This window comes from Lepidochelys kempii, chromosome 5 (genome assembly GCF_965140285.1).
Source record: "Lepidochelys kempii isolate rLepKem1 chromosome 5, rLepKem1.hap1, whole genome shotgun sequence".
Classification (NCBI taxonomy): domain Eukaryota; kingdom Metazoa; phylum Chordata; order Testudines; family Cheloniidae; genus Lepidochelys; species Lepidochelys kempii.
The window spans coordinates 85,583,595-85,609,094 of NC_136384.1; the positions used below are offsets into that span (position 1 = coordinate 85,583,595).

The 25,500-nt window shown below is 38.8% G+C and overlaps 1 protein-coding gene across 3 annotated transcripts in view; it reads left to right on the forward strand.

Annotated features, from left to right (window-relative positions):
• Window positions 1–18,374, forward strand: part of SEMA4D (semaphorin 4D) — a 141,382-nt gene extending 123,008 nt beyond the window's left edge. For all 3 annotated transcript variants that reach the window (XM_073344910.1, XM_073344909.1, XM_073344911.2), the window contains exons 9-15: window positions 604–779; window positions 877–1,033; window positions 2,413–2,635; window positions 5,636–5,751; window positions 13,603–13,775; window positions 14,127–14,170; window positions 15,601–18,374. In XM_073344910.1, the coding sequence (XP_073201011.1) occupies window positions 604–779; window positions 877–1,033; window positions 2,413–2,635; window positions 5,636–5,751; window positions 13,603–13,775; window positions 14,127–14,170; window positions 15,601–16,523 (1,812 nt within the window). In that variant the 3' untranslated portion in view covers window positions 16,524–18,374. The remainder of the gene's footprint in view (window positions 1–603; window positions 780–876; window positions 1,034–2,412; window positions 2,636–5,635; window positions 5,752–13,602; window positions 13,776–14,126; window positions 14,171–15,600) is intronic.
• The last annotated feature ends 7,126 nt before the right edge of the window (window positions 18,375–25,500 follow it).

Below are 25,500 nucleotides of genomic sequence, written 5' to 3' on the forward strand. Positions count from 1 at the left end.
ATGTGTTTGCCAGACTAGATCTTAAGTTACTAACATTTTGAGATGATCACAGAATAGACATCGTATTATTTCTTTTGTAAGTGCAGTTATAATGCAGCTTTATTTACTTTAAATTGTTGTCCCATGTACAGTTGTTGTTTTTTTAAAGCTCTGTGCTCAGCTCAATTTACTGCCTATTATTGTAATACAGTTCTTTGAAGCTGTCGTAAGTTTCATCTTCCCTCCAGAAAATCTGTACTCATTAGCAGGTTTGTAAGGTGCCACAAGTACTCCTTTTCTTTTTGTACTCATTAGCATATATCTAAGTAACTCCATTGACTTCAGAGCTGCACAACTTAATTGGGAGTAGAATTTGGCCCTATAACACTTATCTGTGTGTGCTGAGAGAAACCATTCTACATTGTTTCTATTGTATCCAAAAAAACCTCTTCAGCATTGTTTAATTTGTTTGTTGTTGTATCTTTTAGTTGCTTTTTTGCTTTTATTCATGACTATTCAGTTTAAATTTTAGATAGTACATAAGTGTTGTATGTGTTGAACCTTTATTTAAGAAAGAAAATATACCTTACATTTTCCTTCTCTTTCCCTCAACCCCTCTGAAAGAGGGACCAAGGAGGATTAAGGACTTTGCAGAAAAAATGGACCTCCTTTCTCAAGGCCAGATTGATCTGTACCACACCTGACAAGAATTTAATTTTCAACATTATCAATGATGTTTTTATTCTAAAGTCTCCAAGTTTGAAGGAACCAGTGATTTATGGAGTTTTTACCCCACAACTGTGAGTATCATTTAATCTTTTTCCAGAAATTGAATTTAATCTCAATTGGTTACCACCACACAGTAAGATGGTAACATTTTCCACTGTTTAATTTTAGGAATAATGTGGGGCTGTCAGCCGTGTGTGCATACAACTTGTCTACTGTGGAAGAAGTTTTCTCCAAAGGAAAGTATATGCAGAGTGCCACAGTAGAACAGTCTCATACAAAGTGGGTCCGATACAATGGAGAGATTCCTAAACCTCGACCTGGAGCTGTAAGTTTGGATAAACTTGGATGACAGCAGTTCCTTTTCTCTTGCACATACGAAAGAACCTATAAAAAATTCAGGGAAAATATTAGAGAAGGATATTAGTTAATATATGTGCCCTGATATGGATACTATTTCCTTAGAAAACTTTTTTTTCTTTTAATCACTGCCATATTGCCAACTGATTGATCTTGAAGTTTTGTATCTAGCAATGAAGTAGTTTCTATTTATAGGTTTCAGAGTAACAGCCGTGTTAGTCTGTATTCGCAAAAAGAAAAGGAGGACTTGTGGCACCTTAGAGACTAACCAATTTATTAGAGCATAAGCTTTCGTGAGCTACAGCTCACTTCTTCAGATGCATATCGTGGAAACTGCAGCAGGCTTAGTTTCCACGATATGCATCTGAAGAAGTGAGCTGTAGCTCACGAAAGCTTATGCTCTAATAAATTGGTTAGTCTCTAAGGTGCCACAAGTCCTCCTTTTCTTTCTATTTATAGTTCACAGAGTTGGTTTATATCACAATTTTCATATTCATTTTTTCAGTTTTTGGTAACAAATTGTCTTATAATTAAATAGATGGCACAGCACATTATGGTAGTGTAAAAGTGTATTCTAGATCAATAGGAACAAAAGTAGTGCATAATCCTGCAATCCTTTCTTTCAAGTCATCTCACTGACTTCAGTGGGACTGCTCACTAGGAAGCACTACTCACAGTAATTAGTGTTTATAGGATTGGGTCCTTACAGTTCTTTTTCTGCTTTTACATGTTTTCTGCTTTCATATTAGTTAATTTTAGGGGCATGGTAAATTGATTGTAGCTTAGAAGTGTGGGACCCGGGGGAGGTGTTTAAATATATATTTTGGTTGGGTCCAATGCCTAATATATTTGTTCACTTATCCTGCTACAAATTGAGACCTGGTATTTGTGCAAACCAGGAAGCTGTAAAATATGAGTACGCACCTGAAAAAACTGTTGAGGGGTATGTTTGGTTTGAGTTTTATTATTTAAAGGTGCACTTCCACAGTTTTAGCCATCAGGCTTCTTTCAAAGATATATTAAACATTCTTTTTGAAAGGTGTACACTAAATACATGACCCATTTTACAGATGGCCCAATCATATTATGTCAATAGGATCTTTTAAAAAACAGCGATCCCTTTGAAACAGCAAGTATGTATGTAAGTATTTATTTGTGCCTGGGAATACACGGTGAGGATTTGGGCCCCATTGTACTCAGCACTGCACAGAGAAATAACAAAGAACAGAGCCTATGTTCCTACAGTGTTTTATAACTTTAAAAATAAGATTGGTAAAAAGCAGGTGTTGCTGCTATCAACAGTGTACAATATGGTAAAAACAAATGATACAATTTTTCTTTTGACAGTGTATAAACAAGGAGGCAAGAGCAGTGAACTACCTGAGTTCTCTAAATTTACCGGACAAAACACTACAGTTTGTTAAAGATCACCCTCTAATGGATGACTCAGTGGCCCCGATAGGGGACAGACCCAGATTAATTAAACGAGATGTGAGGTATACACAGATCGTGGTAGACAGAGTCCCAGCACTCAATGGCAGCGTGTATGATGTTATGTTTATTAGTACAGGTGAGTTTGCATTACACTATTTTAAGTCTCTGTTAGTACAGTAGGGTGAAATATATTGTCAACAAACAGAATGAACAATACTTTCATACCAACTGGTGTCCATGCTTTTTAAAAAGTAAGGGCCATGATGGCCAGTCTTGGTCCATTTAAAAAAATATCCCCACAAAATTAACTGTAGATGTGTTAGGGTCCTCCAAACTGTCCGTCTTCTTTTCTGAAGTTTCATTCCTTGCTGAAGAGTTCCCTGTATCAGCAGCAGGAGGGGAAAGGCCAATAACAGTATCCTTTGACAGTGTTGTTTGCCTAAAGGTAATAGCCAGCTGTTGTTTCAGTTAGCAGCAGCAGCCTACAATGCACCTGTATGCCCCTGCCCCTACAAGCAGTGTGAGAAGGATTGAATTGAAAGAGGCTCACGGAAGCAAACAGGCCCTAAGTCTTCCTGGTGGCAGATGGAAAGGAGGAGAGCAGGTAGCTCTGTAGGAAGGGGATCAACCTCTGGAGGAAGACAAATAGGTCAGGGGTAGGGGAAGGTCACATGTATTCCTCGTCCTCCTCTACCCAGGCATCTCCAATAACTGCTGTATGAAACGTCAGTTTTGTCTTTGGGAGCCAAGTGCTGTACCATCTGCTTCTGTAAGAGACACATGTAGGGAAGGGCGTCTGCCTGTAAAAAGGCGAGGATTGGCCAGGGACCAATAAATATTTTAATCTAACATCAAAATAACTAAAGAAAAGACCAGGATTAGCCATTCCTTCACCTTGACCATCTCTTAATTGGAGAAAAAAAAAAAGTGTGAGTTTAAAGAGTGAGAGACTCTCACTTTCAACAAACAAACAAAAACCCCAGACATGCTTTTGGCAGTCCAGTATATGTCACAAAAATGGGCATTCCTTGTTTTAAAAAAGATCATTGGCAAATCGGTGAAACTGAAATGGTAGTTGCATAATTTACAAAAATCTGAATGTTTCCCAGAAAGCTACAAAGTGAGTTCACTTTTTTGTGTAGTTTTGTGTTTGACTTGTCTGAGAGACTCTTCTTCCTCCTCTCTACTGTTAATTTCCCTGAAGAACTCTTCTGTAATACTGAAAAAGGGTGACTTTAAAGTGCCACACCACATAGATACAGCTATACTAGTAGGTCTCTACAACTTAGAATCTGTTGTGCCTGATAACGACACCTGGGATATTTTCATGCTATATTTAATTTAAACCAACAAAAAGCTCTTCTGACCTTTGATGCAAAGGTTTCACAATTACAAAATATTTTTATTTCTTACGGTTGTATTTAAGTACATATTAGTTTCTTTAATCAAGGTGTCCCTGCGTTTGAAATTCAGGAGAATACAAAATTATGTTTTTCTTGGCGTTATATGGAAATTGACATGATAAAAGTGTGTCTCCTTTAATGCTTAACTTCCCCTGTTTGATCTGTGTATATGTCCATTTCAGAGGGGTCCTTCCCTTCTTCCTATCCGCCTGACCTAACCAAACATTCATGAATAGTCTTCAAATAACTTGCCTTCTCTAGTACAAAATAAAATAAGCAATTCCTTTTAGTGAAGCAGATCCAATTAGGAAATGAATATACCACACAAGGAGATTGGCCTAGTTCACATGTGCAATACAGATTAGTGATTTAAGGTTAAAAATCAGTAGGGAATGGAAATTTTAAAATACACAAACAGATACTGCAAAGATTTAAAAACTGGGGCAGGTGGATCATATTTGACAAGACAGTAGACTTTCTGGTACAAAACAGGATTTTAAAATGAGAAAAGCCTTTGTGCTGTTAGCACAACACATCATCACTTAGTTGCCAAATTGGCCTGAACACATTTTGGCATGGACTCAGGTCAGTCAGTGTTATCAAGTCTCTCCCTTTATTTCCCATCCAGATTTTCTGCACTTCCTTCTACAGTTATGCTAAATGGACATTTTTCCTCTCTCACATTTACAATAACATGGTCCTGAACAAACTTAGTTACCAAGTCCAGCAGTTGTGTTTGGCTCAGTTGCTCAAATTGTACTTTGTACTAGATACTAACAAATTTTGCAGTATTTTGTTTCAAACTGAAAATACACTGAAGTTCCAAGAATTAAATGAGAAAACATAATTAATGGAACATTTTAATGGCTGCACAAGAGTAAAAAAAAATCACATTTATAGCCATAATATCTCTATTTAAATTTAATATAGTCTCAATTAAATGCTTCCAACAGAATTGTACCATAGATTTTATAGACTGGATATGATGGTTAACTGCTAAAGAGAAAATTTTCTTAGGCATGGTTCTTTTAATCTAGTCTAATGGTTGAATCATAGGAATATGCTAGAAGAAACATAATCTAATATTAAAGCATGTGACTTGGATATGAAAAGGTCTGAGTTCTGGGTCTAGCTCCTAGTATTCTAGACATGGACTGGGTTACTAAGTGTGACCTTGAGCAAGCCACTTAGCCCTTAATCCTATGTCTGGTTGAAAATTTTCCATTTTAAACTTTTATTTTTTTTATGGAAGATTGAGTTTTTGACTAAACAGAAATTTTTGTGAGAAGTGTCTGCTTGTCTAAAAACTTCTGATTTTTTTCCATAAAAACCCCCACAATTTTTCAGGTTTTGGTTTTTGACAAGAAGTCAAGAATTTCGACAGGCAGGAAAAAAGGACATTTTCCAGTGTTTTATTTCATCCTTCTTCTGTTAAAATGAACAGAAGTTTTACCAGTTACTTAAGTTGGAGTGTACTCTGGCCATTAACCTCTTCGTGCATCATTTTCCCTCTTGGTAAAATAGAGGCTGAAATACTGATGTTACTTGGCTGTCTTGGGACCTAATTTGTTAATGTTTACAGTGCATGTCAACATTGTGTGATGGAACACAAAGTATTATCGTTCATGAAGTCTTCTAGTGAAGATCATTGATGCGAGCTATAGCAAACATACACATTTTACACACAGTTCTTCTTTGAGGTCCTTACTAGGTGTATTGCTTGGATATTTCAGATAAAGGAGCCCTGCATAAAGCTATTAGCTATGAAAATGGAATGCATATTATTGAAGAAATACAGCTTTTCCAAAATTTTGAGCCAGTTCAGACACTGTTGCTTTCATCAAAAAAGGTAAGCGTGAAAAACAGGACTGTGTTGAGGACATTTTGTGGAAGATCCAAAAAAAAAAAGGGGTAACCCCAGTAGTGTGAAGAAAGAGAAAAGGACTTGTTGGAAAATGTGACTATCCCTGAAATAATACTCAGAATATAGGATAACATCTTGTGTTGTGATACTGTCTGACATCACCAGATAAGGAGAGTCAGGCTGGGTCATTTGGTACGTGGATGGGAAGCTTCCAAGGGTGAATGCATAGGTGGGGAAGAAAGAGATACTGGTGTTTCAGTAGGTGGCATTCTTCTCCCCAAGTCTATACTAGAACCAGTTCCCCAGCATGATATTAGGAACTACTCTGCTGCTGCTGGAGGTACCAGTTTTCTGATTAAATATAAAGTAGAAGTCATTACCCCTTATGGAAAAGTTCTGTAGAATTTAAGGGAATGATGTCCTTTCTGTGGAATTTTTAAACCAACAAATGGAGTTCTATAGCAAGGATGTCATCTGCAAATGTTATTGATATGATTCATTTCAATATAAATTCTACCAGATTTTTCTGTAGTGTACTTTTCATAAGAATAGGTGTGTCTAATTCCAGTGTCCTGGTCACATTCCAGCATGGATCATTGCATTCTGCCTACTGAAATTCCCCTGCTGTTCCAAATGGAAAAGAGATTCTTCACTGCATGTCCTAAACTCTAGTCTAGTTTGCGCTGTACTGTCAAGAAATTGCTGGGTGGTTTTCTGACAAGATCTGGATGATCATTCTGTATGTAGTTTGTACACTAGTTAGGGACATGACCCTGCAAACCCTTATTTATGCATGTAATCTTTACCCGCAGTAGTAGTGCCATAAATGTCAATGGAATTACTTGCATTTGTAAACATTTTGGGCTCATTGGAAATGAAAGACTTTTTATAAATGTAAGATCGTTATCCTAACCTTTACAAGTTTGTGGTGATCAATAAATGCCGTGAAGCTTGCGACTGGGGAGGCTACCACTGTATCTGAAAGGCAATCTATGCCTTGTTGTGCTGAGTCTTGATATGTTCTCAATGGTAGCAGATGACAGAACGAGGAGTAATGGTCTCAAGTTGCAGTGGGGGAGGTTTAGATTGGATATTAGGAAAAACTTTTTCACTAAGAGGGTGGTGAAACACTGGAATGCGTTACCTAGGGAGGTGGTAGAATCTCCTTCCTTAGAGGTTTTTAAGGTCAGGCTTGACAAAGCCCTGGCTGGGATGATTTAACTGGGAATTGGTCCTGCTTTGAGCAGGGGTTTGGACTAGATGACCTTCTGGGGTCCCTTCCAACCCTGATATTCTATGATTCTATGATATTTAAATACATTTTGCATGTCAGCAGTATTGCCTCTTTTTCATAGAGCCCTACACAGTGTATTTTTCCAGCACCTGTCACTGGAAAGCTTTCTTATTTTTCATGAAGATGAAGAGAAACTTTGTAAATGCAGAGAGCCCACTTTTTGTTTTAGTGGATGGGTTTGCAGTGTGATAACGCATTCCCAGTCCATAGATTCCTAGGTAATTTCCAGTGTCGTCCATGTATTTGTGCTGCACCACAGAAAAATCTTATGCAAGTAGAATTTCAAAAGCAATAAAAGGTTTCTACTCTCAAAAGAAATGTAATGAAAATTCTTCTTTTCTTCACTCAAATTATTTGAGAGATAAGAGCTAGTTTAATGATATGGGGCATATAATTAAGAAACTATCATTTAAAAAAAAGTTTTAATCACTTATTTAAATTCCTTCCTTTTCCCTTTTGCCTTTGTGACTTTTTGTTGGGATGTTAACTATTTTAACAGCATTATTTAAATAATTATCTGAAAGCAGCCACTCACTGTACAGTGGCAGTCAAAAAAGCTAAAAATGTTAGAAACTGTTAGGAAAGGGATAGATAATAAAACAGAATATATGACAATGCTACTATATAAATCCATGGTACGCTCACACCTTGAAAACTGTGTGCAGTTCTGGTTACTCCATCTCAAAAAATAATTGGAAAAGGTGCAGAGAAGGGCACCAAAAATGATTAGGGGTATGAAACAGCTTCCATATGAGGAGAGATTAAAAAGACTGGGACTGTTCAATTTAGAAAAGAAATGACTAAGGGTGGGGAATTGATAGAGGTCTATAAAATCATGAATGGTATGGAGGAAGTGTTGTTTACCCTTTCACATAGTACAAGAACTAGGGGTTACCCGATGAAATTAATAGGCGGCAGGTTTAAAACAAAAGGAAGTACTTCTTCACACAATGCATAGTCAACCTGTGGAATTTGTTGCTGTGGGATGCTGTGAAGGCCAAAAGATAACTAGGTTGAAAAAATAAATTAGATAAGTTCATGGAGGATAGGTCTATCAGTGGCTAATAGCCAAGATGATCAGTAATGCAGCCTCATGCTCCAGGTGTCCCTGAACCTCCAACTGCCAGAAGCTGGGACTGGCCAGCAGGAGATGGATGACTCTAAATTGCTCCGTTCTGTTCATTTCCCTTGAAGCATCTGGCACTGGCCGCTGTCAGATGGTCCATTAGTCTGATGCAGTGTGGCCGTTCTTATGTTCTAATTCAATATATGCTACGATATTGTATTAAACTATTTTATTAAAATAAAACTTGTAAATTAATATAAAATAATATTTTAATATTATATTTTAATATTCAAAAGTGGGTTGTTCTGTGTTTAATTTTACCAGACACAATGGAAAATGCGCACGTACACACACACTAATTGCCAGTCTGTCAGTATTAACCAACAGATACTGTATTTATTTCAATCACTAAGTAAAGGGAAATAAAATAATAACTCAAACATCAATGTGCAATAACTGTTAGCAACCCTTGATATTTTTTTTAATGGTAACCATTGCGCACACAGGGAGAATATATATATTAAATGTTTCCTTTGTAGTCATGTCTCCTGTTCCATTTTCCCCCACAACTTTCTCACCAATTTCTTTTTGGTTCTTTGAGTATGTGTTAGTGTGGATCCCACGGTAGATGTGCATGCCCATGGGCTTCATGCCCATGAGATTGGAGTCTCTTGAACAGCAGTGTCTGTTAGGGTCATGTAGGGGCGCTGTGTCTACTCAGACTCCTATGCAGGAGCATAAGGTGCAGGGTGACTGCAACCTTCTCCCAGGTCCCTGATATCGCCTGGAGCAGTGAGATGAAACCTGATAACTGTCTAACCCTCTCTAGCTAAATTTTCCAAACTTCTTCAGAACTCTCCTTGCCCAAACTCTTCAGAATTGCTGTGAATGACCTAGACTCATCTGGACTGAATTTGTATGGTCATACCCCCATAAACACCCCTCTCCTGTACAGGGTACTGCAGTATGGTGGATTATAAACCTGCGAGCCTGCCCTTCCCACAATAGACTAATTCCATTAAAAGACAAGCATAGCAGATGCTTCTCCTATGTAGGAGAGTCCCATGTGCTAAGCAGATACTTAGTATGCCTCTCGTTCTCTGTGAAGGCATGTAAATCATGGGACACATGGTTGAAGTTTTGTCTACTAGAACAATCAATGACTGTGTCTTCAGAGCTGAAAAGAAAGGCAGCTTCTACCAGCACCTCATCTAGTAGACATGTGGTGCTTAAGACCAGCTCAGAAAAAGATAACATCAAGGAAAGACTGGCACCCGCTTTGGCATCAGCATCACCAGCACCAAAGCAGAGTGCATTGACACCAACACCACCGGTATTGAAGCCCAGCTCCAAGGGGGCCTCTCCAAATGCAAAGCCAGAGAATCCATGTGGAGCTTATTGTCTTTGCACAAAGATGGACCTCTTAAAGCCTCGGGAGAGAGACCCACAAAATCCCCCACAGCACTGAAGGCTGTTGATAAGGAGTAGCCTGTGACGGAGAAAAAAACTTCTCCGACACCAATCCCAGTACCAGTGACACAACCTTCCATACCGACCCCTACAATTGAAATAAAGCGAACTGACATGACCCTGCAAGAAAGCAGGACCATCTTTGGTACCACTGCAGACCGTGTAATGAGAGTGCCTATACCTTAGCATTGTCTCTAGAAGAGATTTACTCATTCTCCCTGTCACCGGGGCATGTCTTCTGGTCCCCTTTAAGCAGAGAATCCTCTCTTCTGAGATCCAAGGGCAGTATCTCCAAAAGGCCAGTCAGCTGTTCCTACAGGGCTCAACCACTGCCCCCATCAGGAATGGCTGTGGACTGGCCAATATCAAACAAGCTAGCAGTAGCCTTACAGCATGCTGCCATAGTCCTAGTGGGCTTACTCGTGTCCCCCCTCGTGCTTCTAGGAGCCAATCTCCACTGCACTCTAAGAAGAGGATGCTCTCCCCAACGGTATCCCTGGCCAGACCTGGAGAGAGAGGACTACCAAGAACTGGACTCAGGACGTTGTTGCTGCTCTGGCCCCACTCAACGACCAAAAAATCTCTCTTCATCACCCAACAAGGCAGTGTCTCTGCACTGGTGCCAGTGCTGGATGGTTTAAAGTTGTTTCAAGAATTTATGAGAATTTTAGAGTTCCTAGAGAGGAGACATCTGTCATAAGAGAAATTTCATATATTCAACATATTGACAATTTCCGGGCTATCCAGGATTGCCCTATCTCCCAGAGAATGGACAGGTTGCAGTCTCTCCAGTCAATGGCAAATAATCAAATCCAACAATAAATAAATCCAATAAAATCAAATCCAACAGTGATGTTGGATATGTCTGGGGCTACAAGGTCACATGTTGGCAAGTATGTAAGTGATGCCAATTGCCAGACTTCACCTGCAACCCTTAGAGCTAAGGCTGAGATCAGTGTACTCCCTGTCCAAGTACTGTATGATCAAGAGAATCACAGTCTCACCCTATGTCCTGCGAAAGCTCACTTGGTGGCTGGGCCCAGGAAATATACAAAGGGGGGTGCCCCTCTTTGCCCTCTTCTTGATTATGACATTCATCATGGACACCTTGGGGATAGATTGGGGAACTCATCAGAACCATCTGCAGATGCAAGGGATATGGTCTCAGATCTATTTGAATGTACATATGAACGTCCTGGAGCCTAGGGCCATTGTAAGGAGGTCTAGCAATAAGGGCTTGGAGTTTGCTAACCTTTCAAGCTGAGAGGATAATCACCAGAAAAAGGCAATCTTGAGGGTAAGGTGATCTGTCAAACAGAGGCTTCACTGATTTCAGGAGGATTATGTTGTGATCCCACATAGGAGACAGGTGGGTAAGTATCAGGAGGCCTCTGAGGAACCTTGATGCCATCAGATGTGAAACCAAATATTACTGAATCAGAATGTGACATGCCAGTATGGCAGGAAGGTGGACTTTGTGAGAACTAAATGCCAATCTAGAATGCTTCAAATGCTGCACGTACTTGAGGATCTTTGATGTGGTCTAAATTATGTTGGACTGCTCATACGGAGAACCATTCCATTTGGAGGAGTAAGTCTTCCTAGCAGATGGCTTCCTGGGCAGCATGAGAATTTCTCAAACCTGTCAAGAATGGTCCCTGTGGGTAGTACTCAGCCAGCCAACGTCCAAGCCATCAGGCTGGTAGGAAGCTATCAACAATCAATATAGCCTGTCTGGAGTAGCCTTAGATATTACTCTCAAGCTCAGGAGAATTGGTGGAAAGGCATACAGGAGGCCTGGAGACCACTGGAGCAGGCAGGTGTCTGATAAGGTGGTCAGCCTCATGCCCCCTCTAGAGCAGAAATTAAAACATTTGGTGGTGTCCTCTGTAATGAACAGATCTATTATAGAAGTCCCCCAATGGTGAAATATCAGTTCTGTGATGGAATTCTGCAGTGACCACTCATGCTCATGTCAGTATACGTCTGCTTAAGAAGTCTGCCAGACTGTTACTGACTCCTGAAAGGTGCAGAGCCAGTGGGGTTTACTTCATGGTGATGACACCAAGTCTGCAGTCTGATGGCCTGCTGGCAGAGAGGGGATGAACAAGTGCCTGTGAGCTTATTTACTACTTATTTGTAAGTGCATTACAGATGTGTTGTCCATCAGGATCTGCACTGTGGCGCTCTGCAGAACAGGAAGGAATGCCTCTTCATAGGGACCGTTCTGAGAACACAACCTAACTTCATCCTTAAGTGGTTTCATAATTTCACTTAAAGTAGTCAACTTGCCAGTCTTTCCTGAAACCTCATTTAGCCCCAGGAGAGAAGAAGCTACATATGTTGGACATTTCAGGAGCCTTGTTATATTACCTTAACAGAGCTTAACCAACCTTTTAGGCTGGTCTCCCTGCCTCCTTATGGGCATATCCAGCCCATCAAAAGGCCAAGCCATCTCATTTGAAACGATCTCTAAGTGGATCACAGTGCATTTCTACCTGCTGTCAGATATTTGCTGAGTCTCTCCCTCCAAATATCAAGGCATGCTCCACCAGTGCACAGGTAGCATCTTTGACCTGCTTTAGGAATGTGTTTGTATCCGAGAACTGCAGGGCAGCAACGTGGAAGAACCTACTGACCTTTGTTAAACATTATGTTTGTGACACAGCAACCAGGTCTGATGCCAAGTTCAGGAGAGTGGTACTTCAGTTATTTGTCTAATGCAACTGAAACTCCTCACTCCCACAGTCCAGGAAGGATACTGCTTGCCAGTCACCTGCAGTGGGATTTGCACTGTGACACACTCAGAAGAGAGAAGTTACCTTACCCTGTAGTAACTGTGAGTCTCTGAGATGTTGGTGTCAGTGTGGATCCCACAACCCACCATCCATTCCTGTTTTTTGGAGTCCTCAGCAGCATGGGCTTTGCATGCGCAGCTCTGAGTGAACTTTTTCATCTAAAACTTTTTTCAGAAAGGCAGATTCAGCAATACTGCTAATTCATGTCAGTTTTACCAGATTGTTTTGGTTTTAAAAAAACAACACTTCATATAAATTCTGAAAAAATGTGAACATTTTGTTTTGACCTTTTTGAAACAAAACTTCTTGATTTTTTTTTTTTTGGTTCAAAATGATGTTTAGTTTTACAATTTTCTTTTATTTTAAAATGTTTTTTGATTTTTTTAACGGTCGAAATTTAAATAAAAGATTTCAGTTTTGTCAAAAGAAAATGTGGTGGTTGACTTGAAACACATTTTTTTATTTTGGAATTGCCAGTGAACCGAAAAATCTGTTGTTTTCCCAGCTCTAAATCGATGGATGACTCTTAGATTTAAAGTTGAATATTTACTCCTATTACAAGCACTCATAACGCTCACAATTTCCCCTCATTTTTCCAGTCATTGAACACTGTCAAGATCATAGAATCATAGAAATGTAGGGCTGCCAGTAGGGTGACCAGACAGCAAATGTGAAAAAATCGGGAGAGGGGGTGGGGGGTAATAGGAACCTATATAAGAAAAAGACCCAAAACTCGGGACAGTCCCTATAAAATTGGGTCATCTGGTCACCCTAGCTGCTAGGGACCTTGAGGGATCATCTAATCCACACCCCCACGCTGAGACAGCTTCCTTGCCTTTTTAAAATACTATTCAAAACAAAGTACTCCTTCCCTCATCTCCCACCAGTCCTCTACTAGTATATATCTGTATTTTATAATATGCCCCCTCAAGTCCTAATTTTCTTCTTCTGTCCCCCCCCCCCTTTTTTTTTTTCCCCTTAGCTAACTGGGCTGGGTCACTGGATCAGTATTTTCCAGGCTTGCTGGTCCAATGCTTGCCCCATATCCACTCTGTCCTCCTGTAGATGGTCTATCCATCATTTTCTTGGCTGTCCTCTTGTTCTCTGCCTGCAAGTCCTAAGAATGTGGTTAATTAATGAATGTAATATGTTTGTTACATGATTTCCAGAGGATGATTGTGGACGATCTCTCTCTGTTACATCCGCAGGGCAAAAGGTATCTCTATGCAGGTTCCAATTCTGGTGTGGTTCAGTCTCCTGTTGCATTCTGTGACAAGTACAGCACTTGTGTTGACTGTGTTCTAGCTAGAGATCCCTACTGTGCTTGGAAATCACATGAAGCCTCCTGTACTAATATTCTTAAAGAAGATGAAATTGAAAGGTAATAGCACCTGTTGACTGTCCTGCGATTAGCAATAAGAAACTCTACATTTGTAGTGTGAATATTCCCTGACAAAATTATGTAATATTGATACACTTGTTACCTTATTTATCATTTATAATTTTTTTAATTTTAAAAAGTCCAGTTGACATTAATGAACAAGAAGCACGCTGTAACAATTTATTTATATTCATGGTCCATGCACGCGGTGTATCTTCAAACTCTGATTTTCCTATTAGTTGACTATTGTCTGCATAATTTAAGCATCATCATTATCCTGATCCTTTTAATTATGGGGTGGTGGTGAGGAATATATGATTATAACTTCTAATGCTTGATTAATTTGTATAGGGATTGGATTCAGAACATAGGTGGTGATGCCTCTTCCTGCCCTGGTAAGTTTTGTTTTTTTATAAAAGTGATTTAAAAAATAAATATGTGGTGCATTTAAATTGTCATGTTTATTCATTTGTTTTATATTTTTATTTATCAAGGTGCATTTCCATTTCATGTGTTTAAACTTCAGTTGTATATATTGTATTTGAGAATCTGTACAATAGGTGTATTATCTTAGAATGTCTGTATTGATAGACATACATTGCATAGAGTTACAGTCAGTGCAATAATACAGTGAATGTGTACCATTGCAGCTGCTGCTTATGAATGAGAATGATGTTTGCCGTAAGGAATTACATTGAAGTCCTTAATTACATTCTTGATACTTATTAGCTGACTTGGGAATTTTAATGGCAGTGTTAAGAAATAACTGATTATTATGGTTAGAGCAAAGGAAATGATCTTCAGATAAACTGATTTATGGTTGGGAGAAAGGTTCTGAATACCACTGAGCAGATATCTAGAGTAGCTGAAACGATGCTCCAGGGTATTGAAAGCTCAAATAATCACAGCTTTTCTTTTTTGTAATGTGTGTGTTGCTGCTGTCACCACATCAAGGAATCCTTGGGGAGAATTAGGATTCCAGGAGACTTGCATTGCAGTAGCTGAGGCTTTCAAAGGGTTTACTTTACCATGTTTATTATTAAATCAAGCACTGTATGGATCACTTTCAGAATGCTGTTTGCTGATTGTTTAGCTTTATCATGCTGTATAGGTTTTGTGTATATGTTGTTTTTTTTAATTGTGTTTTGTTTTGGTGTGGGGGGGTTAGTGTGTTACAACTGATAAGTGATATTTCTGAGTAATATCAATATCATATTTTAGATGCTTACAATATTTACATACTCAAAAATGTACTACTTACACATAAGAATTACCATATGGGATTAGACCTGTGGTCCATCTAGGCCAATATCCTGGCAGTCTCTAAAAGTGGCTAGCATCAGGTCCTTCAGAGGAAGGTGCAAGACACTCCTTAATAGGAAGATGTGGGATAATCTACCCCGTAAAGGCCTAATCCTAATTCTTAAATTAAGAAGTTAGTGTAAATCCTAAAGTCTGAGGTTTTATATCCCTCAGTATCTTCACTATCTCAGGCATAGCTGTTGTTTGGTGGTTTGTTCAGACTTTGAATGTCTTCATGGCCTAGGGGCTTGTCTACCCATCACCACAGTCTGGACTAAGAGGGTTTGATCTGGAGAGCACTCTGAAGTGTTGCGCTCTAACTGTCCTGTGTAAACCCTGCTGGTGTGAACTAAAAAGTACCTAGTTGGTGGTGATGTAATCCTGTTTCAAACTGAGGAATAGAGGTAGACTTCATGGAGTAAACTTTATATTTCCATTAAAACTATCAGAATCATGAAACTATAGGGATTAATGCAATCAAAAATCATTGCTGATACTTTGCAAATTTATTTTGATGTTCCAGATAAAGTAAGAGAGAATTCTCTGCAGCATACATTCAAGCATGGGAGCACAGCAGAACTCAAATGTTCTCAAAAATCCAACCTGGCCCAGGTAGTTTGGAAATTCAAAGATGATGTATTGAAAGTTGAGAGCCCCAAGTATCGTCTTCTGGAGAAAGCATTGCTCATCTTCAATTTATCAGAAGAAGATAGTGGTATTTATCAGTGTTTGTCAGAAGAAAAAGTGAAGAATAAGAAATTTTCTCAAGTGGTGGCTAAACATGTCTTGAAACTGAAAAAAATCCAGCCTAGTACTGTGGGTCCAATCCAACCAGCAACACAGACAGAAGGTAATACCGATGTACCAAAAATGTCAACTGTACCAACAGAAGGGTCTACTGCTCAAACTTCAACCACCCAGATTATATCAATAACAACAGGAAGGATAATTACAAAGCCAATCAGCCCCATCCTAACAAGCGCAGCCTCCAACCCTGAAATCTTCAATTCTGTTCCTGATGGAGTCCCCGAAAAGACAATGTTCTTAAAGTCAAATGATAATTTCCTTTTAATGTTTCTCTTTCTGTTCTTTTTTGTTCTCTTCCTAAGCCTGTTGTCCTACAACTGTTACAAAGGCTATTTACCAGGCCAGTGTTTAAAATTCCGCTCTGCTATGTTACTTGGTAAGAAAAAACCCAAATCAGATTTTTCTGATTGTGAGCAAAGTGTAAAAGAAACTCTAGTGGAGCAAGGTATTATCCAGAATGAAACTGGAGAGCATCCAAAGCCAGCTCATGACACTGGATATGAGACTGAACCAGATTGTGGAAATGGCCAGGTTCAACATGATGATGTCTCCTCGCAGGCTCACAAAGAAGTCAAGGACAAACCTTTTGATGTTAAGTGTGAACTAAAATATGCTGACTCAGATGCAGAGGGTGACTGAAGGAGAAATTCCTCCACATTAAGCATAAAAATAACTGTGGTTCTTACGGTTAATTAGTTGAGCACGGATACTTTGGATGTGACAACTTAGCCATAGAGGGTTATGTGCGCTCAAAAGATTCAGCACGCCAGTTTCAAACCTCACTAGAGTAGAAAACAATGTACTGGTGTATCCGATAATCGTATTTCATGGTTTTTAAAAAATGGCCAGTTGCAGATCACCATGTTTGTTCCAGGATTTTTCAGAGTACTTTTAACAGTTGCAAATGCAATTACTGTTTTATTTAATCCCTTTCCTTCCATACAATAAAAATGACTCTCTAATGCAATCAACTAAATAAAATACTTCCAGTCTGCACATATTTTAGCTGCCATTTTAAAAAAAAAATAATTTCATTTTAATTCCAAATTGGAAATGAAGTTTAGTTTATCAGATTGGTAAATTATAGCATTTTGTCCAGATTGGGACATTTCTTTGCTTCTAGTGATTCTTATTCTTAGTATAATGTTTTGAATCTGTTGGCAAGTTGGGTAGCTTTAATGGGTTTCAGAATTAATTTTTAAAAATTGCTGTTTGTGTACCTTTTAGATTTAAATGTGCATTGGGAAAGAGCTGGTTTGATTTGCTTAAGATTCTCAGGGATAATCTTTGCTTTAAGTGCTATCTTTTTGCTTTCTAGAAATTTAGGTACAACAGTCATTTGAATAGATAATGTTATTTTTTTGGGATTTCAGGAACATAGGTAAGATTTAAAAAAAACCCAACAAGATGGACACCATTGCATTCTGTTGCTATATAAAACTAGATTTTTATTTTTAAGTGAAATGGCACAGGAAGCAGCTGTCATTTAGCCATGCCTTTCTGAGAGGTTTTTGCTCTGTGGAACCAATTCAGAATTTATTAGAAGAATTTGATGTAATAATTGAATGGGGGAAACTTGCTGCAGTTGATAGCTAGACAAGACAACACTGCAGTTTTTTTTATACTCAAAAGTAACTGAACTTCTCTTTAAAAACGAAGTCTTTGCAATTTTACACTATTTCTGGATAACTTCCACCAATCTCGTATGCAACTGGAGACTGAAACTGGAGTTGCTCAAAAGAATTGGTTAGCTGAATTGTCACATGAATCATGCCTGCAAGTGGAAAAAGTACAAGCATTCTAAACCTGGTTCACAGCGGCTCTATTTGTCTGTAAAAGTTTTTTGTGTGGTACAGTTCTGAAGAATTGTTTCTTCCATCGTGTCTTTCTGTAAATGTTAGAAATAGAATTGTCAGAGTAAATAGCAGTATGCCCAGGCTTCTTTTTGTTGTTTTTGTTGACCTCTCATTCAAACATAGATCATCTTAGTGTAAACAGTTTATATTTTATAAGATTCAGTTTGGTTTTATTTTTCTATTTTTAATCATGTACATATGAAAAGCAACAGAATAAATATTAAAATAAGTTGTATTATATCCTTGACTTTCATCCAGTGTACATAGTGAAACCACTTTAAATATTGTAAAGCCTTAAGTTGTGCTTTTCTTTAATGAGACTTCTGTAATGAATTTCACAGAGGTTTTCTCTTCAGCTTCAAATTCCTAGGGGGTAGATAGTGAATAGAGCTCATTTCCAGGAATCTAGTGATTTTTATTTGTCATCCTTCTAAAACTCATGTGTCCTTTTTGCATTATTTCTTCAGTGTGTTATGTATTTCTTAAAACTTTTTTCCTTAGTGCCCTCTTTTTTCTTTTCTGTCCTCTTCTGTCACACAGCCTCATCTTCTATACCTTTCCCTCCTACTGGTACCTCCTTTTTGTCCTGTGTGGGAAGTGATTCACCTCCTTCACCCACCAATACCATGCCTGATGTTTGGGCTAGCACAGAGCTTGTAATGGTCATGTTGTTACCGCCTTTCCTAAGTGACCAGGCACAGCATGTTAGTGTCCAGGGGACCTTTCACCTCTTCTGTCAAGCCACTGGTAAGTAAGAAGACCCTCTGTAAACCAACACTTTCTCCATTGCATATTTTGTATCCATCCCCATGTCCTGATTAATAAATGGCATGTGGAAGTCTAAGGATCTGTCCTGAAATCAGTGGCTGCAGAGGGTGTTTAGTATCTTTCAGGGTTAGGCCTGAATTCTGTACTGTAAATGCTTCAGCCTTAGCCCAGCAAAATACTTAAGCATGCCGTTATCATTAAGCATGTAATAGTCCCTTGCCTTTAATTAAATTATTCATGTGCTTAAGTAGTTTGCTGAATAGTGGCTTTCCATATGTAAATTCACTCACATGAATAAACATTTTCAGTCTCATGGTTTATATGATCTTTTTTTCATTATATAATTTTACTGGCTTGCATTTATTTGAGTTGAACATTACCTAGACCTGACCAATTACTTTTCATATTTTTTTGGTCTGGTAAAATTCTTATTATTTTGCTATCTTTCATGTCACAGTATATGTCAGCTGAAAGCTGTAACTCTGAGGCCAAAGCTATTATTTTTTCAGAAATTCATAGTTTGTCTTTAACAGGTATGTGGTACAGAATTTGTCCTGTTTGGAGTTAAAAGAATTTTACTTTGGGGGTTTTGGAGCACGAAACGAAACATGTAGAAAATATGTTCTTAAACGCTTTTATCTTCTGATTTGAAGAATAGACTTGGAAGTGTTTGGTAGACTGTTAGCCCTAGAAGTAAGGCATTTTTTTCATTTTGCTGTGCCTCTGCATATGTTTCTTAATGGACAACTTTCAGATTGAACTTGATCAAAATATTTTGTTTTATAAAATAAACCTTTACAAAATTGAAGGCCATTTTTCCATAAGTTAAAAAAAAAGTTAGTGGAAACTGTTTAACAAACATTTCTTTCAGTGTTTGCGATACAAATGTTGTAGCAAGTTTAAGATTATTATAAACTAAAGTGAAAATAATTATGTTATTGTCCAAGATGAGGAAATGCAAAGAGCAAACAGCATAAATAGTAAAAAGAAAATGTGTAAATATTCTTTGTTTCAATAATCTAAGTTGATGTTAGTAATGTAGGTAGGAAACTTGTTTATTTTTAAAAATTGTTTTTTAACCAATGTAGTGTCTCTTCAATTGGTATTTGGAAATGTCTGTTCTAACTTGTTTTCATGTGCTCTCTCTCTCTCAAATATAAATTATAATTAAAAAAAAATGGCAGTAAATTTAAAACAAAAGGAATTGTTTCTTAAAGCCAGTCTATGGAATTCACAGAAGGTAGAGACAAATAGTTGAAAAGAACTGGATAATGTCATAAATTTTTACTTTTGAAATTCTGCAGGCTAGAACAATGATACGGGAAAACGAAATGTGTTTTTATTCAGGGTGTCAACTTAGCCACCTGTGGGGTTCAAATGAGAGCATCAAACTATTGGGCCTTTTGCAGAGGCTGGAGCTGTTTGCTTTCCTCTGAAACATTACGAATCTTCAGCTGGCAGAATGGGCACATTCCACTGCTGAAAAATTACAAAATCACCAAACTGAAGCAGTGGCCACAACTTTGCAGGAACTTCTGAAAACGGTGTATGCTGCTTTTACTGCTGAGCAGCACTAGTTACCTAACAAGCTTTCTATTAAGAGCAGTTTGCATTCTTGCAGAGAATAGTGGTGATATCTTACTTAGAAATAACCATAAAGGAGTCATATTGCCTGCAGTACTACCTGCAGTATAAAATATGGTGTTTTGCTACACAGAGAAGAATAACATGGCATGGGTGAACATAAGAACAGCCATACTGGGTCGAACCAAAGGTCCATCTAGCCTAGTATCCTGTCTTCCAGGTGGAGAAATAAATGCTATAGTTTCGAAGAAGCAGGAGCCCACGTATAATGCAGCCACATAAACTACCACATAACTGCACTCCAGAATCTATGCTTTATTTTTAAAAAATTAAGTTAGGAAGAAAACAGTTGAATGTGAATTCAATGTAAATGATGTCTGTCCAAGTCTGCAAACACCTTGAAGCAATAGTTCTAAAAAGGTATGAACTTCTCCCACTCATCTCAAGGTCCTATTAACACTGAAGACTTACTATAATATACCTTAAATGGAAACATTGCTCACGAGGTCACGGCTGAACATTTTAGCAGCAGCATGGGTACAGGGGGGAGAGCTAGTTGTCAAATTGTGCTGAGGTGAGGAAAGAATTCCTATCTTCCTACCCCAAAATTAAAGTCACCTCTGCTGTCCAAAAGGATGCAATTCTTCCCATTACCAAAAGCCTAACTGCCTGCTGGTTACAAAAGAACAAAATCTCCTATGTTATCCAGGGTCCTAGAAGACCAAACAGTTGGTCACCCACCTGCCAAATCTCCAGCTTCCCCTAATCATCTCTATAATGCAACAACTCTCTGTGGATTTAGAAATTCGCAGCATGTGTAAACAATCTTTGGTGCATACTAAAATAAATTGAATTTAATAACAAAAAGAATGCTATACTCCTGATAGGGGGAATTGGCTGGAGGGGGCAGAGTGCCACATGATTCTGGGGTTTCTGGTGAAGAATTCAGGTCTAGGACACAAGGGTTTTGGCTATATTACCAACAGAGAATTTTGTTTAAAAATAGTAAAGTAAGTTCATAGGTGGGACAATTATAGTTCCTTCTCCTTCACTGGTTGAGCCTCCCCACACACACTCACTCACTCACTCTACCACAAAATGATTAACTTTTCCATAATATTCAGTGGTGTGTCATGGCAGGCTGCTCCAGGTAAACACCAGCCCCAGAGATGTGCAACCTATTGAAGGGGTTATTTGTCATTTAACTGGCACTTAGCCTGCATCAGGATCTGCCAACATACACAGCTACAGAGTTCTATTGTAGTCAGTAGGACTTCATAGAGATGCTAAGATCTGCACTTGCAATTGCAAGATTGTGGCCTAAGTTTGGAGAAATTATAAGTATTTATTTGTTAAAATGTAGTATGTCATGGATGGTGTAACAGTGATCTGCCAATTTTCCCCGTTTTAATCCTCTATCATTAGGAACAGTCACCAAGGGAGGGTGAATATAAAGATAAATATATTACTCTATCCCATCACTCCAGCATGAGCTGACTAAAATAGATGTTTAAAAAACAAGCAGGAACACTATGTACACTGATGAAGTTTGTTGTTTATTAATGGGAGTTTTCTGGTTATAGTTTGTCTGCCCGCTTGAGGTCGTTATAATTTACCTTAACGGAATTTAATCTTTACTTCACAGCTTCATTGAACATTTCTGGAGAAAGTCCAGAGATCAATGGAGTGATGTGTTCCACATTTAACATTATTTGTAATGGCAGGAAGAATCAGCTAATGTTCTCTCTGAACAGACTCTCATAATCATGCCATAAGAGAGTTCTCTCTTGATTTTGGACATCATATCTGGGAAACCAACATTTATCAGGAGCCTCCCAGAGCTTGGTGGCTGGCATTAGTGGAAGTTTTAATGAGGTTAAGAAATGGGATTGGAAGGATACTCTTTTGTAAGTTTTCCTTCTGTAATAATTGGTTGTTTGTGAGGACTGACCCAGGACACTGCTGAATGTAAAATCATGAGGCTGTATTTTTTGAGCTAAGGGATCAGGCTCATTAGCTCACAGGCAGTAGCAGACTCATTAATCTCTGTATGGGGTTGAGCTACTAGAGGGTACAGATAGCTAGCTATACAGCTCCTTTTGTTAATGGTGATTACAGTTATATATTATGTTTGCTCTCATTTTACTAAAAGAATAAAAACAGGTCAGAGTCAATGAAGGTTTAAGTGGTCTAGCGGTAATGGGGAGAAACCTTGTGGTGTTGGCTTTCAGGTTCAGATAATATTGCTTTTCATTGTTTTGGGGACTCTGCCTTCCCCAGATGTTTTTCTCTGAAGTTGAAGGTTTTCCATTACTATTTTTTCCCAACTCTCCAGCCTGAATGACAACCCCATGTGAATGACAATAAATGCTCCCTAAGTTCAGAAGCAGATTTTAAAGGAGCTATTTATACCTTAATCAGGTAATAAGCCCTTTAATTACTTTGCCCTGATTGGGCACATCACCATTTGAGGGTTACTTTATCAAAATATGGTGCAAACAAATAGTCCCCCGTCCTCCCTTAAACCTCAACCGTAATATTACTGGGAAAAAAGACCCATAATTCTTTAAAATCACAAATGACTTCTGAAGGCTATTCTTTCTCACTTCTCAGGACAAATATTGCTTCCACTGAATTACCATTGCAAACATTTCTACGCTTCTTGTTTTAAACTTCTGCATTAGGGTATGTGTCCACAGGCCGCGGCAGCGAGTCTCCCAGCCAAGGTCGACAGTTGCGTAGACAGCACTTTGAAGTTGTGGCTCAAGCTGGAGCTCGGGTTCTAAAGCCCACCCTTATCCCTGGGCTTCAAAGGCTCAGCTCCAGCCCCACCTGCAACTTCAGAGAGCTGTCTAGGCAGCTATTTTTAGAGCACTAGTATGAGTCCCACTAGCCCAAGTCCATTGCTCTGGGCCGGGAGGCTTGTTACCTCAGTCTGTGTAGACGTTACCCTATGAGCCTCACAGTTATTTTGAGAATACTTCAGATTGTGTTACCCATAACTCTGGAGAGAATGCATATCTATCATGTCCTCAACAGGCCATGCCTGAGCTAGTGTTCAGACAAATGCCTGAGGTTTGGTTTTATTGATAATCCAAAAGAATAAAACAATATACACCTCCACACAAGCTTTCTCCTTCTCTGAGAGTGGCTATTCCTGGAGTTTACCTCCCATCAGTACATGGTTTTTAATTATTACTTCTGTGGACCAGTTGAAAGGTCAATAGTAGTGGTTCATAGATCAGAGTTTGAGAATACTGACCAGCCGTCAGATGGCTCATAAACAAGCTGTTCCTAAATCAAATTTATAACTTAGAGGTGAAAAGCCTCATGTCTTCTAGAGCCATCCAATCCCTTAGAAAAAAAGTATTTGAATACTTCCTAAAATGTTTTATCTGTACAGTAGAATCTCGGAGTCACAAACACCAGAGTTACAAACTGACTGGTCAACCACACAGCTCATTTGGAACTGGAAGTACGCAATCAAGCAGCAGCAGAGACAAATAAAAAAAGCTCGTACAGTACAGCACAGTGTTCACAGTGTTTAAATGTAAACTATTAAAAATAAAGGGAAAGTTTAAAAAACAGATTTGATAAGGTAAGGAAACTGTTTCTGTGCTTGTTTCATTTAAATTAAGAAGGTTAAAAGCAGAATTTTGCTTCTGCATAGTAAAGTTTCAAAGCTGTATTGTCAATGTTCAGTTGTAAATGTTTAAAAGAACAACTATAACGTTTTGTTCAGAGTTATGAATATTTCAGAGTTACGAACAACCTCCATTCCAGAGCAGTCCGTAACTCTGAGGTTTTACTGTAACATTTTTATGGACAGTAAATTAATTTTGAGTATAAAATAATGTGGTGCTTTTTCTTTGCTACAGCCCATACCCTTGACTTTAATCTGCACAGTCATTATTAATCCATGCTTGGTTTATCTTTATCTTCATGCGGGGATGCTAAATTTGAACTTGCTAACCAGTTTTATATCCTCTTTCTTGTATTAGGTTGTCCCTAAACCTTTTGTTTCTAATCTGAAACTGACTGCCCAGGACTATTTAATATCGGCCTCTGTGGATATAGTAATCTGATGGAGCTTGATCTTTACTGAGATATCTTTATGCCTTACATATACATCTGTGTCCCCTTATTTCTTTTTTGTTTTTAGTATCAAAGGTAACCTGCAAGGCTGAAAAATACTGTCCCTATTGATATTAACAGACAAGGCCTGAAAGCTGGTCACTCAAGCTTACACAACCAACTAAATTCCTTTGAAGAAAGACTTGCATCAAAAGCATGTAGTCCTGTTAAACTAGACTAAGAATGTCTTTGCTTTTGTTGGTTTATGTCTCAAATTCGTTGAGAGCCTACAGTTGTTATTGACTCATTATAATGTTGTTAACTGAGCACTTCCTGTTTCAGAGACCAGTGACCCTGCTTTGACCGATCACACCTATCTTGTATGCAAAACAATTCTAAATGCCAATATTATTTCACACCTCTTTTTCCCTCCCCCTTTCTGGAAAAATATCTAGTCAGTTAACAGCATCTTCACGGAAACCTTTGAAATTAATGTAATGTTTTTAAATTCTTGGTGATAATGGTAGATCTGAACAAACAGAAAACAGCTCCCTTGTTAGACTGACGGTTGCTATACATTGATACATTTGAAGACCAAACTGAATGCAGTATAACCTGGAACCCTAAAAGAAATAACTGCAATGGGGACAATTATCATTGTTGGTTCATTTTAAGTGAAAGTCTGTACCATCCTCCAGCCCCTAGATGGTTGTTTACAAATTTAGCCTGGAGCACATTAGGCCTAAATGGTATAAACTCTGAATCAACGGGGTAAGAATTACAAGGGTTATATCATTCCTCTTTGGGACATAAATAGGGCCCTACCAAATTCATGGTCCATTTCGGTCAATTTCACAGTCACAGAATTTTAAAAACTATAAATTTCATGATTTCAGCTATTTAAATGTGAAATTTCAGGGTGTTATAACTGTAGGGGCCCTGACCCAAAAAGGAGTTGTGGGGGAGGGGGTTGCGGTGCTGCTACCCTTACTTATGCGCTGCTGCTGGCAGTGGCGCTGCTTTCAGAGCTGGGCGGCTGGAGAGCGGCGGCTGCTGGCCAGGAGTCCAGCTCTGAAGGTAGAGCAGCTGCCAGCAGCAGCGCAGAAGTAGGGATGGCCTGGTATGGTATTGCCACCCTTCCTTCTGCACTGCTGCCTGCTGTGCTGAGCCCTCAGTCAAACAGCTGCCGCTCTCTGGCTGCCCAGCTCTGAAGGCAGCAGTGCAGAAGTAAGGGAGGCAGGGTGTGGTATTCCCACCCTTACTTGTGTGCTGCTGTTGGCGGGGTGCTGCCTTCAAAGCTGGGCACCTGGCCAACAGCCGCCGCTCCCTGGCCA